The sequence below is a fragment of the Balaenoptera musculus genome, chromosome 4, assembly GCF_009873245.2.
Source record: "Balaenoptera musculus isolate JJ_BM4_2016_0621 chromosome 4, mBalMus1.pri.v3, whole genome shotgun sequence".
Taxonomy (NCBI): Eukaryota; Metazoa; Chordata; class Mammalia; order Artiodactyla; family Balaenopteridae; genus Balaenoptera; species Balaenoptera musculus.
In genome coordinates this window covers 85,568,107-85,581,171 of record NC_045788.1, presented here as the reverse complement: position 1 = coordinate 85,581,171, position 13,065 = coordinate 85,568,107, and the positions used below count along the sequence as shown (strand labels likewise).

At 35.8% G+C, this 13,065-nt stretch overlaps 1 protein-coding gene across 3 annotated transcripts in view; it reads right to left on the bottom strand.

Annotated features, from left to right (window-relative positions):
• CD200R1 (CD200 receptor 1) overlaps positions 1-13,065 on the bottom strand; it is a 32,797-nt gene that overhangs the window by 8,652 nt on the left and 11,080 nt on the right. For all 3 annotated transcript variants that reach the window (XM_036850796.1, XM_036850797.1, XM_036850798.1), the window contains exons 2-3: positions 4,238-4,321; positions 3,142-3,201 (exon numbers count right to left, since the gene is read on the bottom strand). In XM_036850796.1, the coding sequence (XP_036706691.1) occupies positions 3,142-3,201; positions 4,238-4,321 (144 nt within the window). The remainder of the gene's footprint in view (positions 1-3,141; positions 3,202-4,237; positions 4,322-13,065) is intronic.

Sequence of the window (13,065 nt, the reverse complement as noted above, 5' to 3'; positions counted from 1 at the left end):
CTTACACTGTTGGTGGGAATGAAAATTGATACAGCCACTATGGAAAATAATATGAAGCTTCCTTAAAAAACTAAAAATAGAACTACCATATGACCCAGCAATCCCACTACTGGGCATATACCCTGAGAAAAACCATAATTCAAAAAGACACATGCACCCCAATGTTCATAGCAGCACTATTTACAATATCCAGGACATGGAAGCAGCCTAAATGTCCATCAACAGAGGAATGGATAAAGAAGATGTGGTACATGTATACAATTGAATATTACTCAGCCATAAAAAGGAACGAAATTGGGTCATTTGTGGAGACACGGGTGGACCTAGAGAGTGTCATACAGAGTGAAGTAAGTCAGAAAGAGAAAAATAAATATCATATATTAATGCATATATGTGTAATCTAGAAAAATGGTATAGATGACCTTATTTGCAAAGCAGAAATAGAAATACAGAGGTAGAGAACAAATGTTTGGATACCAAGGGGGAAAGGGGTGGGGTGGGAGGAATTGGGAGATTGGGATTGACACATATATACTATTGATACTATGTATAAAATAGACAGCTGATGGGAACATATTGTAAAGCACAGGGAACTCTGCTTAATGCACTGTGGTGTCCTAAATGGGAGGGAAATCCAAAAGGGAGGGGATATATGTATATGTATGGCTGATTCATTTTGATGTGCAGTAGAAGCTAACACAACATTGTAAAGCAACTATAATCCAATAAAAATTAACTAATAAAAATAAATAAATAAATAAACAGATTTTAAAATAATCTGTAATTTCTTTAGTTGGACCACCTCACAAAAATGAAAAATGATGATGCCAAGTGGTAAGAGATGCTTAGAAGTATTTTTCTAGAAAAAAAGTACTATAGTATATAAATACAAATCAATGCAAAAACAAGGATTATTTTCCTCTGTAAATTTTCTATAAAAAGGATTTTATTGCAAGCATGTAATAGTATCAAATATGGCCTTTCAATGAGTTCCTCTTCCTTCCTATTCATTCACACATATACTCCCTGACAGTTTGCTGTGAACCTTGCTCACAGATTTTGTTTCCATACGTTCAATATCATTATCAGTATTAAATGTAGCATTGACCTATTTTTCCATATTTTAAAGTACAAATTAAGACCGGCAAGCATCTCCTAATGTAGAAGCTCACACTTTCCCATAAGCTGACATGTGTCCCTGACAGAAAGGGGTTTGCTGACAGGTGATTAGGTGTATCTGTCACAAGTCACCTGTAACAAAGGAGAGTGTCATTGATTTCATCAGTTTAACATGAACAGAACCAGCTGTGGTATGGCAAAATTTTTATGTGGATGAAGCTTATTTTTTCTAAACTTTGCATTTAATATTTCTCCTCTCCTCTTTTCGTGCCATCTGCCTCCTCTGTGATGTACTCAACCCGTTGCATTTCATGGCCAAATAAAGATCATATTACTAGATGAAGGAAGAGGGAGGATTTTAATGCAGATCTAAGAGGGCAGGTAAATCCATGCTCTTTCCATCACTCCAAGTGGCATCCCCTCATAGTGAGAAACTCCAATTTGGCAAAGGCTTGGAGAGAAGCAAGAATATGGCTTGTGAGAGAACTGCTAGAGGTTGGGTGTGGTAAGCATATATGTGCATAAGGGAATCATGATTAAGATAAAACCAGAAAAATAAGAGACTGGCGAGACAGCAAGTTGTGAATGTCCTGGTGTTCTTGGGATTTGGAACTTTAGCTTATAAGCAGTATAAGGCTTTAATGTTTTGCCTAATATTTAACCTCAATATCTGACTCATTTTTGTAAAAGAAAGTTCGTGCTAATCAAATAAACATGTATTTGAACAGGGGCTCAGTATCCAAAGAAGTAACTCTGATGGTGAGGATTCCAAGCACTGCAGATAGTCTCTGTTCTTTCACCTTCCTACATTCTATAAACTTCAGTCAATCACCCTACACCTATAATGATAGTTCTTATGTTATTGTTATTTTTTCACCCTTTCTTCATCCTCTTTTTTCCTTTTTCATACCTGTTGTGATAAGTTACACAATGGCCAGTACCTCTACAACACTCAGTGGGTTTGGCACCTGTCTGACAGATATATTCTCCATATGCTCCTGTGATCAGCTAGGGTGATTTCACTTCTTGCTTCACTGAGAAGATAGTAGATTCTCATCTCTGCTCCCAAACCAGCAGTCACATCCCATCTTTTCTGCATCCTTTGTCTACAAATATCTTCCAGTCTCATCCAGCCTTATGCACACTGACAAATTCTTATTGGCTTTGGGGCATTTCCTTTCTTTTCTCACAACCATAACCTAGATTAAGTCCTCATTGCCATGCACCTGGATTGCTGCAAAGGCCTCCTAACTTCTGTCTCTGTCTCAAAACTCTTCTCCTTTCAGTTCATACCTTACACTGCAGCCAGTACATCATTCTGCCACACAGAGATCTCTCACTGCCTGAAGAATAAGTTTAAATGTCTTCATATTGGCTTTGAAAGCCCTCATTTTCACATTGACTCACTTTGCAATCTTAGCACCCACTACATTCCCCCAAACTGCAGAAAAAAACACCAAGCACAATTCCATTTCTATGTCATTTCTCACATCGTTTTCACTCTCTAAGGTGCCCTACACGGTGCTCTTTTTCTATTAAAATACTCTACCTTTAAGACCTGATTCACATGCTACATCATCTGTGAGGCCTTCTCTAAGCCTTGGTGCTTAATCACTCCCTCTGTACACTCCTGGTACACTCGATGTGAGTGCTTACCTCCTCTGCCTGTGTGATAACTGTGCTCCTGTCGGGGTTCCCCCACAAAACTGAGCTCCCTGGGGGCTCTCTGATCGTCTTGCTCATCTTGCTCATCTTTATGTTCCCCACAAAGCCCAGCACAGTGCCTGATAGAGAAAGCTCCACAGTCTTCCAGTGGAATTGAACTGTTTTAGGGGTAGATGGGTGAGGTCATTCAGGTCCCTCATCCCACAGCATTCAGATCACCATATTCTTCAACTGGGCACGAGGCTGGCACTTGGTCCAGACCATCGACTATGTTTCTAAGGAAGCTCAACATTCCATGCTTCAGTACTGGCCTCAAACAAACAAACAAACAAACAAAAACCAAAAACAGCATACTACCTTCTGCAGGAGGTGTTACAGTGCTCTGCTTTCTGTCCATAGATGAAGTAATTGTTGAAGCTAGAAAATATTCAGAGGAAAGTAGGTGAAATCAATTTTAGATATTTAAATGGAGTGAAAACCATTATTTCTCCACAAGAGCTTATATACAACATAATAGAAAATCAATGAACCATAACTAAAATTACACAAAAATCCTTGAAAAAGAGAAATTAGAAGCTGTTCCATCACTATATGGAAAAAAACATGTGAACATTTGAAAATTACATTTATAAGCTGTTAATCAATGATTCCCCATTTATGTGACACCTCATTTTATATGTAAAACTATTCTGTACAAGGTAACGCAGCCTCCACCCGTTCCCTAGCCATAATGGATTCGTCCATCATGGGCACCTCACATGATCTGGGCTGATGATAGTCCTTCCAGATGCCACACCCTGATTAAAATCGTCTGGTCCAGTGGTAGGCACCTCACCCAGCAGGACAAATCAGAGTACATTCTCAAGAATTTGGAAACCAGAATTGAGAAGAATAGTTCATCACTCTTTCTTCCCCATTTTTCTACTGTGACGGTTAATTTTATGTGACAACTTGGCTAGGACACAGTACCCAGGTACTTGGTCAAACATTATTTGAGATTTTTCTGTGAAGGTATCTTTTATCAGTAGACTTTGAGTAAAGTAAATTACCCTCCAAAATGTAGGTGGGTCTCATCCAATCAGTTGAAGGTTTTAATAGAAAAAGACTAACCTTCTGGGAAAGGGAATTCTGCCAGCAGTCTGCCTTCAGACTCAAACTGCAACTCTTCCCTGGGTCTCTAGCCTGCTGGCCTACCCTGCATATTTTGGACTTGCCAAGCCTCTGCAATCGTGTGAGCCGATTCCTTAAAGTAACACAACCTCTCTCTCTCTATCTCTCTCTGAATCTCTCTCTACAGGATGTATGCCCAACACACATGTACATCCTGTTCTGTTTCTCTCAGGAACCCTGACTAATACACCTACCTTGGGGTTAAAAAGTAAAACTATACATAAAAACTATACAAGCATCAAGCATTCTTCTATTAGAATTATCATTAAAAGGTGAGCATTACCCCAACTGTAATTGTCCTTGCCCATCTCCTGCATTAATGAGTTGTTTGATGTAACAAGATCTTCCATTACTGCACTTATGCATTCTGAAAAGACATATGGAGTAAAGAGAGGAATATGCATTAGTATTTCTGACTCCTACCTAGAATCACATTTTTTCACATCCTTTGGGCTATTTTAGGGTTGCAGTTGCCAATAAATACGTAAATTATGACAGGCAAGCAAAAATCTCAGAAAAATTTGTCTCAGTATGACCTTTTGACTTGATCTTCCTACCTGTTTGGCATACCCCTACTTTCAGTCCAGAGTGCCCCTTACCACCCTCCTGTCTTTATATTCAAGTCAAAGTATTTCTTCTCCCAGGCTTATATGCATTTAATCTATCTCCAATTGTGAAAAAGTGTTGTACTATCTGGTACAGATTTTTCAGGCACCAGTGATGAGGTAGAAGAAGTTTAGAAGTGATGTGTTTGTTGGATGCTGGTATAGAGCAAAAAAAGGAGCTTCCTAAACATTGTTGAGATCACATCACATAGACAACTGTCTATTAAGTTCAAATTTTATCAGGTGAGCTCTAAGTGAGAATAAGCATTTTTAGGGTATCAACTCCTGGCAAATACTCACTAGGCATAGAGACGTCATAATAAACAATACCTTCTTCCCTCCATGAGCCTAAGGTCCAGGCGAGAAATTAGCTATGTAAACAATAATAACATAAAGTTGTTGGTATGATGATAGCAGTATACATAATGTCCAGAAGATAAAAAGAAGAGATGTTTCATTCTAAGAGTGCAGTAGTAAGAGATTAGGAAAGACTCTACAATAGATGATATTTGAGCTGGATCTTAGAAGATCAGTTTTCCAGGAAGGTAGAAGGAAAAAGAAAATTGCACAAAGAATGACATTTAGAAGAAGGCATGAAGCCATGGGATCTTCAAGGAACTACACATTATGTATTGTATTGCCATTATGTGAGAAAAACTGGATGTGTGATTAGAATTGAGGTTGGATCTTGGCGGGCTCTAACTGTGGAAGACACAACACTCCTAAAAGTTTTCACGAGGAAATGATACACTTCTAATGCATCTACAATGGACGTATCTGTCCAGCAAAGAGAAACATTTTACAGTAAAATTCAGTGCACAGTGTTTTTCTGGAGAAATTTTGAATACACTACTTCTCTTAGCTACCATTTTCTTTTACAAAACATTGATAAATAATAATTTTTGAACACTCACGTTAGAAACAGATTTTTGGTAATTTGCACATGTTATTCATTTTAGTCTCTCCCATTGACAGGTATTATCATCCTCATTTTAGAGATGAAGAAATATATATACACAGTGATGAAGCAATTTGGCCAAGGCCGCCCAACCTGTAAGCTGCTCCAATTGCCCAATTATTTTCGTGCGAGTAGTTCTTCCTGCAGTGAGTAGGAACCAAGGGTTGGATCCTAAGAAGTATACCAGCATAAATACACTACCCAAATTAACCCAAATTGAGAGAGTTGGAGAAGAAAGTCCAAGCCATGTTTCTGAAGAAATACTGATAGACAACGGTCTGAAAGAGCACATCAAAAGGCAAGTCCATAAAATCAGGATTATAATGGCACATGGATACAAGCATTATGAATGCTGGATCTGAATGGGAATAGTTAAGCTAAGGAGGAAGATTTGAGACAATTGCCAAAATTCATGGGCCAAACCCACCACTCCCTCACAAGATTGTAAGCTCCAGGAGGGCAGGGATTTTCATCTATGTTGTTCATTCTTCATCCTCAGTGCTTAAAAGAGTGATTTGCACAGCTCCCTGGCATGTGGCTGGCTCAAGGTGGGTTAAAAATAAAGGTCAACACAACCCTATAGCAAGCTGGGCTAAAGATACGGAAAGTTAGTTTACAGAAAAAGAAGTATACATGTCTCTTAGTCATTTAGAAAGAAGCACAGCATCATTTATGTAAAAGAAACGCAAATTAAAACTATGCAGAAATGCCATTTCTCACCAATAAGATAGTCAAAACCCAAAAGTTTGACAACATACTCTGTTTTGCACAACTGTAGAGAGATAGGCATGCCAATATACTGCTGGTGGGAATGTAAAATGTTACCGATTCTATAATGGAAAATATGACAATAAATAGCAAAGTTACATATGCATTTTCCTTTTGACACAGCCATATCACTTCTCAGAATCTATCCCAAAGATATGCAGGCAACAGTATGAAAATATATATATACAGAAGACTCGTCATTACAACATTGTAATAGCAAGGCTTTTAGAAATAACCCAAATAGCCACCCATAGGGAACTAGTTGTCTAAATTATGGGACATCCACAAAATGAAGTATAATGAAACTACTAAAAAGAATGAGAGATATCTTTATATTACTATTATGGAGTGATCTCCAGGGCATATTGGTAAGTGAAAGAAGAGGGACAGATAAAAGTGTATACAGTATCACATTTTGTGATATGCAGCTAAAGCAATGCTTACAGAAAAATTAATAGCTTTAAATACTAATTACAAAACAAGAAATATCTAAAATCCACTTGAAGAAGCTAAAAACAAAAGAGAAAGAAGAAAATAATAAAAGGAAGAGCAGAAATCAACAAAACAGAAAACAAGCAAGACAAAAATTAGCAAAATCAAAAGCTGGTTCTTTGGGAGTTTCCTGGTGGTCCAGTGGTTAGGACTCGGTGCTTTCACTACCAGGGGCCGGATTCACTCCCTGGTCGGGGAACTAAGATCCTGCAAGCCGTGGCGTGACAAAAAAAAAAAAAAAAAAAAAAAAAAAGCTGGTTCTTTGAAAAGTTCTTCAATATTTATAAACCAATAGCCATATTTATCAAGAAAAAAACAGAACACAAATATCAGGAATGAAAGAAGGGACGTTAACATAGATACTACATTCATGAAAAGAATAACAAGCAAATATTAACTACTTTATGCTAATCAAATTCAGTAACAGATGAAATGGACAAATTCATTGAAAGACACAGCTTTCAAACCTCATTTGGGATTAAATTGATAATCTGAAAAGCCTTATACTTATTAAAGAAATTAAATTTGTTGATAAAAATCTTCCCGTCAGATTGGTTACACTGACAAATTTAAGCAAACATTTAATAAAGAAGAAATATCAGTTCTACACACAAACCCCCTTCAGAAAATACACAAGGAGGGAACACTTCCCTACTCATTTTATGAGTGTAGAATAAACTGTTCACCAAAACCAGGCAAACACATTACAAAGAAGAAGGAGAGAGCAGTAACCCTTATAAACTTTATGACACAAAAATTTTTCACAAAGTATTAACAAATCAAATCTAGCACTTGTAATACAACATGATCATATAAGGTTTCTCTCAAGAATGCATGTGGATTGAATACTCAAAAATCAATGAAATTGACCACATTAACAAAATAAGGGAGAAAAAACATATGATCATTTCAGCAGATGTAGAAAAAGCGTTTGACAGAACTCACCATGCATTCATGATTTTTAAAACTCTAGGAATAGAAATAAACTTCCTCAAACAGTTAAAGAGCATCTATGAAAATCCTATAGCTAACATCATACTAATAACGAAATATTTCCCCTCTAAAATCAAGAACAAAGCAAGAATTTCTGCTCTTACTTCTTTTCAATTTTGTACTACAGGTTCTAGCGATTGCAATAAAGCAAGAGGAAAAAAAGGCATATAGATCAGAAACAGAAACATAAAACTGTCTTTATTTGCAGATGACATGATTGTTAGAAATCTATAAAACAGCTCCTAGAATTAATTGAAATTAGCAAGGTCATAGTATTAAAATAATATTTAAAAAAATTATATTTTTATATACTAGCAACACATAATTAGAAAATAAAATTTTTACATCAATTCTATTTATAGTAATGTAAAAGAAAAAACTTAGGAATAAATTTAACAAAAGACGCACAAGGCTTATACACTGAAAACTACAAAATATATTACTGAGATAAATTAAAGAATACCTATATAGATGGAGATAAATACTTGTTCTTGGATGGAAAGACTCAAGAGGTCAACTCTCCTCAAATTGGTCTACAGATTCAACACAGTCTTAATTAAAATCTAGTAGCCCCAGGCTTCTCTGGTGGCACAGTGGGTGAGAATCCACCTGCCAATGCAGGGGTCACAGGTTCGAGCCCTGGGCCGGGAAGATCCCACATGCCACGGAGCAAATAAGCCCGTGCACCGCAACTACTGAGCCTGCGCTCTAGAGCCTACGAGCCACAACGACTGAGCCCACATGCCACAACTACTGAAGCTCGCGTGCCTAGAGCCCATGCTCCGCAACAAGTGAAGCCACCGCAATGAAGCCCGCGCACCGCAACGAAGAGCAGCCCCCACTCGCCACAGCTAGAGAAAGCCTGCACGCAGCAACGAAGACCCAACACAGCCAAAAATAAATAAATAAATTAAAAAAAAAATCTAGTAGCCTTTTCTGTGAAAATTAAGAAGCTGAAATTTATATGGGAGTGCAAACCTACAATAGCCAAAGCAACAGTTAATAAATGAATAAGACTGGGAGACTCATATTACCTAATTTCAAGCTTTACTCTGAAGCTGCACTGATCAAGGCAGTCTGGCATTGGCTAAAGGATAGGCACATACTTCAATAGAGCGGAATAGAGAGTCCGGAAATAGACTCACACATTTGTGGTCTATTGATTATCACCAAAAATGTTAAGGCAATTTAAAAGGACAAGAAAAGTCTTTTTTACAACTGATGGTGGAACAACTAGATATCCGTATGTAAGGCGAAAAAAAGAACTTTAACCACTACTTAATACCATACACAAAAAATTACCTTAAATTTGATTATTGACTTAAATGTACAAAGCTGAGACTGTAATACTTCTAGAAGAAAACATAGGAGATAATCTCTGTGACTTTGGCATATACAAAGATTTCTTATAATACAAAATAACAAACCATGAAATAAAATTTGATAAACTGGACATTATCAAAATTTAAAACTTTTGCTCTGTGAAAAAGAACATTAAGAAAATGAAAAGGGAAACCACAGATTAGGAGAAAGTATTTATAATACATGTATTTAACAAAAGACTGCTATGTAGAATATGTGAAGAACTTTTACAATTCAGTAATTTTAAAAATCAATATTAAAAAACAGGCAAATGACTTGAACAGACACTTCACCAATAAGATATTCAAATTGCCAATAAATACACAAAAAGATGTTCAACATTAGTAATCGTAGAGGAAATACAGATTTAAATCACAGTGAGATAATGATTACACACCTGTAAGTATGGCTAAAGTTAAAAAGACTGATAATATATATTGGCAAGAATGTGAAGCAATTGGAACTCTCACACATTATAAATGGGAATGTAAAAAAGTATAACTACACTAGAAAATTTCTGGCAGTTTTTCAAAAGTCAAACATATGCCCACATATAACCTCACCATTCCAATCCTAAGTATTTACCCAGGAGAAATAAAAACATATGTCCACACAAAGACTTGTGCATGAATGTTCATAGCAGCTTTATTCACAAATAACCAGAAGCTAGAAACAACCCAAATGCCAGTCAGCAAATAGATAGATTAGTTATCCATTGAATGGGATACTATTCAGCAATGAAAAGGAATACACACAACATTGAATCTCAGAATCATTCCCTTGAGTGAAATAAGGCAGACACAAAAGAGTACACTACACACTACACAAAAGAGTACTACTAATGTAAAATGCTAACTAATTTATGGTGACAAACGGCAGATCAGTGGTTGCCTGAAGATATGGGAATGAAGACAAGGATGGACTACCAATATACATGGAGGAATATTTTGGGAATGATGGAAATGTTTTGTATCTTGTTTGTGATGATGATCACAGGTATATACAACTGTCAAACCTCATCAAAATGTACCTTTTAAATGGACGCAGTTAATTGTACATAAATTATCCCTAGATTTAATTAAAAATAATATCAGAAACATCAGGTTGTAACACACATAATATTAGAACCTGCATCTACACAAATAAACATAGAAGAAAATACAAATGAAAAACGCTTGGTGCTGAAAATAATGTCTAAAAAAAACCCTTTTCCATCTAAGCCAAAATCATCAGTAGAAGTAAGATGTTTTGTGATTTGACTACTAATGAAACCTCTTAGTCACTTTGAGCACTCGTTTTGAGTTTTCTTTCCCAAATCGTCCTTGTCATATGCCTGAGCAAGCATATACCACCCACACAATAGACACTGTATAGGCATTGACTGTGCAAACCTATACTCCAAAGGCTTCCTCCAGTGAGCGAAAAAGGCTCTCAGAAACAGCGCATGGTTTTCTTGTGCTACTTAACAGTTTTTATCTATTGTAAAATCCTGTGCTCTGCTGGGCTCTACTGACTAAAAAAGTTAGAGATAGGCATTTCTGATAATTTCACCATTCTCAATAAAAACCTCTGATTCAGTAACTGTTATTAACCAAAATAGAACATGGATTATGCCATACTTATAATAGTCAGTATAGTGACTTAGATTATAATTTCTAATGTATGAAGATGGAAAACAAAAAATTAAAGATTTTTCTGCCCTTTCATTCATTGGCAAGGTTTTGGGAGAATACAAACAAGCAGTAAGGAGTCTGATCAAATGAATTTTAAGCTAAAAGAATTCTAAAATTGAAGCAAAACTGTAGCTTAAAGTATCTGGCTATGCTCTAATAAAATGACCATATAGCTGTAAAAGAGAATAATGTAGAATAGCTTTATTTTTACATGTCTTCTGATATTTCTCTCCAAAACTTGAGGCTTCTATGCTAGTATTGAACTAATTAGAAGTCATTCTTATTGCTTATTATGGTCTTTGCATCTTGTCATCTTTATTGTTATTTAACATTTAATGAACTTACTATCAACTCTTTAAAAAAAGGAATATAGAATACATTGAAATATATTGGATATATTTCAATACACTGAAATCTGTGGGAATATTCTGATATTTTACACAAGGAAAATATTTGGTGTTTCAAGCTTTCAAACTTCAAAACTCTGCAAGTTATAATAAATACAGAACTGGATGATTTTGGATTAAGCAATGGCAGGAAAATATGAGAGATATGAGTTTTACTTCTTACTCTGCTTCTTCCCTGAATCATTATAAATAATTAAATGAATTTATTTACTCTAGTTCTCTCCTCTGCAAAACACAGACTGTCATCCTTACTTAATAAGTAAGGAATAACTAGTGAAAGGTATCCAACGAACATTACAAACTGAGGTTTTAAACCCAGTAAAAAGGAAACCGTACATCTCTCCTAAAGATTCAAGTTTCATTTAAAATAAGTGCAACTCTGAGACTGAGATCTTAATCACACAAAGAAAATTAAAATTACATTGCCAGAAGAACTTTATTTAGCCATACTGAGCACATAACTTTTTCTAATCACCAGTATGGTGAAGTAAATACAGTATAGAAAACTTTACTATAACTTTTTGGCTCCAGAAAGCTTAAAATATCAACCTTAACATTTTAGTTTGTATGTTTGTATTGTGTTTTATAAAACTGCATATTGTGGATATAGGTTAGACATAAAAGTATTATTTCCCAACAGTTTTTAGAGTTATGAATGGATTCAAGCAAGAAGAGACATTGAATTGTTTTCTTTAGAGGTCCTGAAAATAAGATGAATTGTCATCCAAATAGTCTAATTCTATTTCTGCCTCTAATGCGATGATTTTCATGTTGGGAACTAGTGGAAGTCCATGATAATTGGCCAGAAAATCCATAAACTTTGTAACTTTGGGGGAAGGGATCCTAATTTACAATATTTTTTCTGATATATAATTTAAAAGTACTCCCACCCCTGTAAGAATAATTGAAAGCATAGCCAATTTTCCCCCCAATTTTATTTTCTAAATAGGAAACAGGAATAGTTGGAATAACAGACTCATGTGATATTTTTCTCTACTAAAGCTACCTGAAAAGTTATGCACTAATTTTACGAGAAATTTTGGAAGAAAAGAAATAGGTTTTTTTCTGCCTTCTTTCACTAGCTTTCATTGAGATGGTATCTTAGTGACCACCTATCACATATATAAGAGCTTTTGGACTGGTGGAGGGAAGCTGGAAGCTGCATTAATAATATTTATTTATTCAATTACAATAGCTAAGCACTCAATAAATGCCCATTTATCATGGAGCTTTCAATCTAATGGAGACAATACACATTAACCAAATAATCAAATAATTATGTGAAATTGCAATAGCAATAAATGAAAAGTACATAAAATGTACCTTGAGTAACTTATCCTAGTACTGAGGCATGGTAGGCAGCCTCTAAGATGGCTCCTACTGTTCCCCCTTCCTGGTATTTGTGTCTTTGTAAAATCCCCTTCTCTTGAGTGTGGGCTGGATTTACTAACTCACTGCTAACAAATAGAATACAGCAGAAGTGATAGAATGTCACTGCCAAGATTAAGTTATAAACAGACTGTGGCTTCTATCCTGGTGTTTTCTCTCTCACTCACTCTTGGCTCACTGTGAGAGTATAAATATTTGTTAGGGGGTAATTTATTATGCAGTAATAGGTGATTAATACATGGCCCAATGAACAAGAAGCTGATAACAAGAAAGAGAATGAGAGGAGAACATTCCAAATAAAAGTACTTTTATGTGCAGAGAACATGTATCTGGAGGGAATATACTAGATCTGAAGAAAGACCAGGGCTAAAAAAAAGATAGTTTCAGCTTTTGCTATAAATCTAGTCTCCCATAATGATTTCAGGATTTTTTCCCTGAGACAAATGTATTTTCCTATGGAAAGA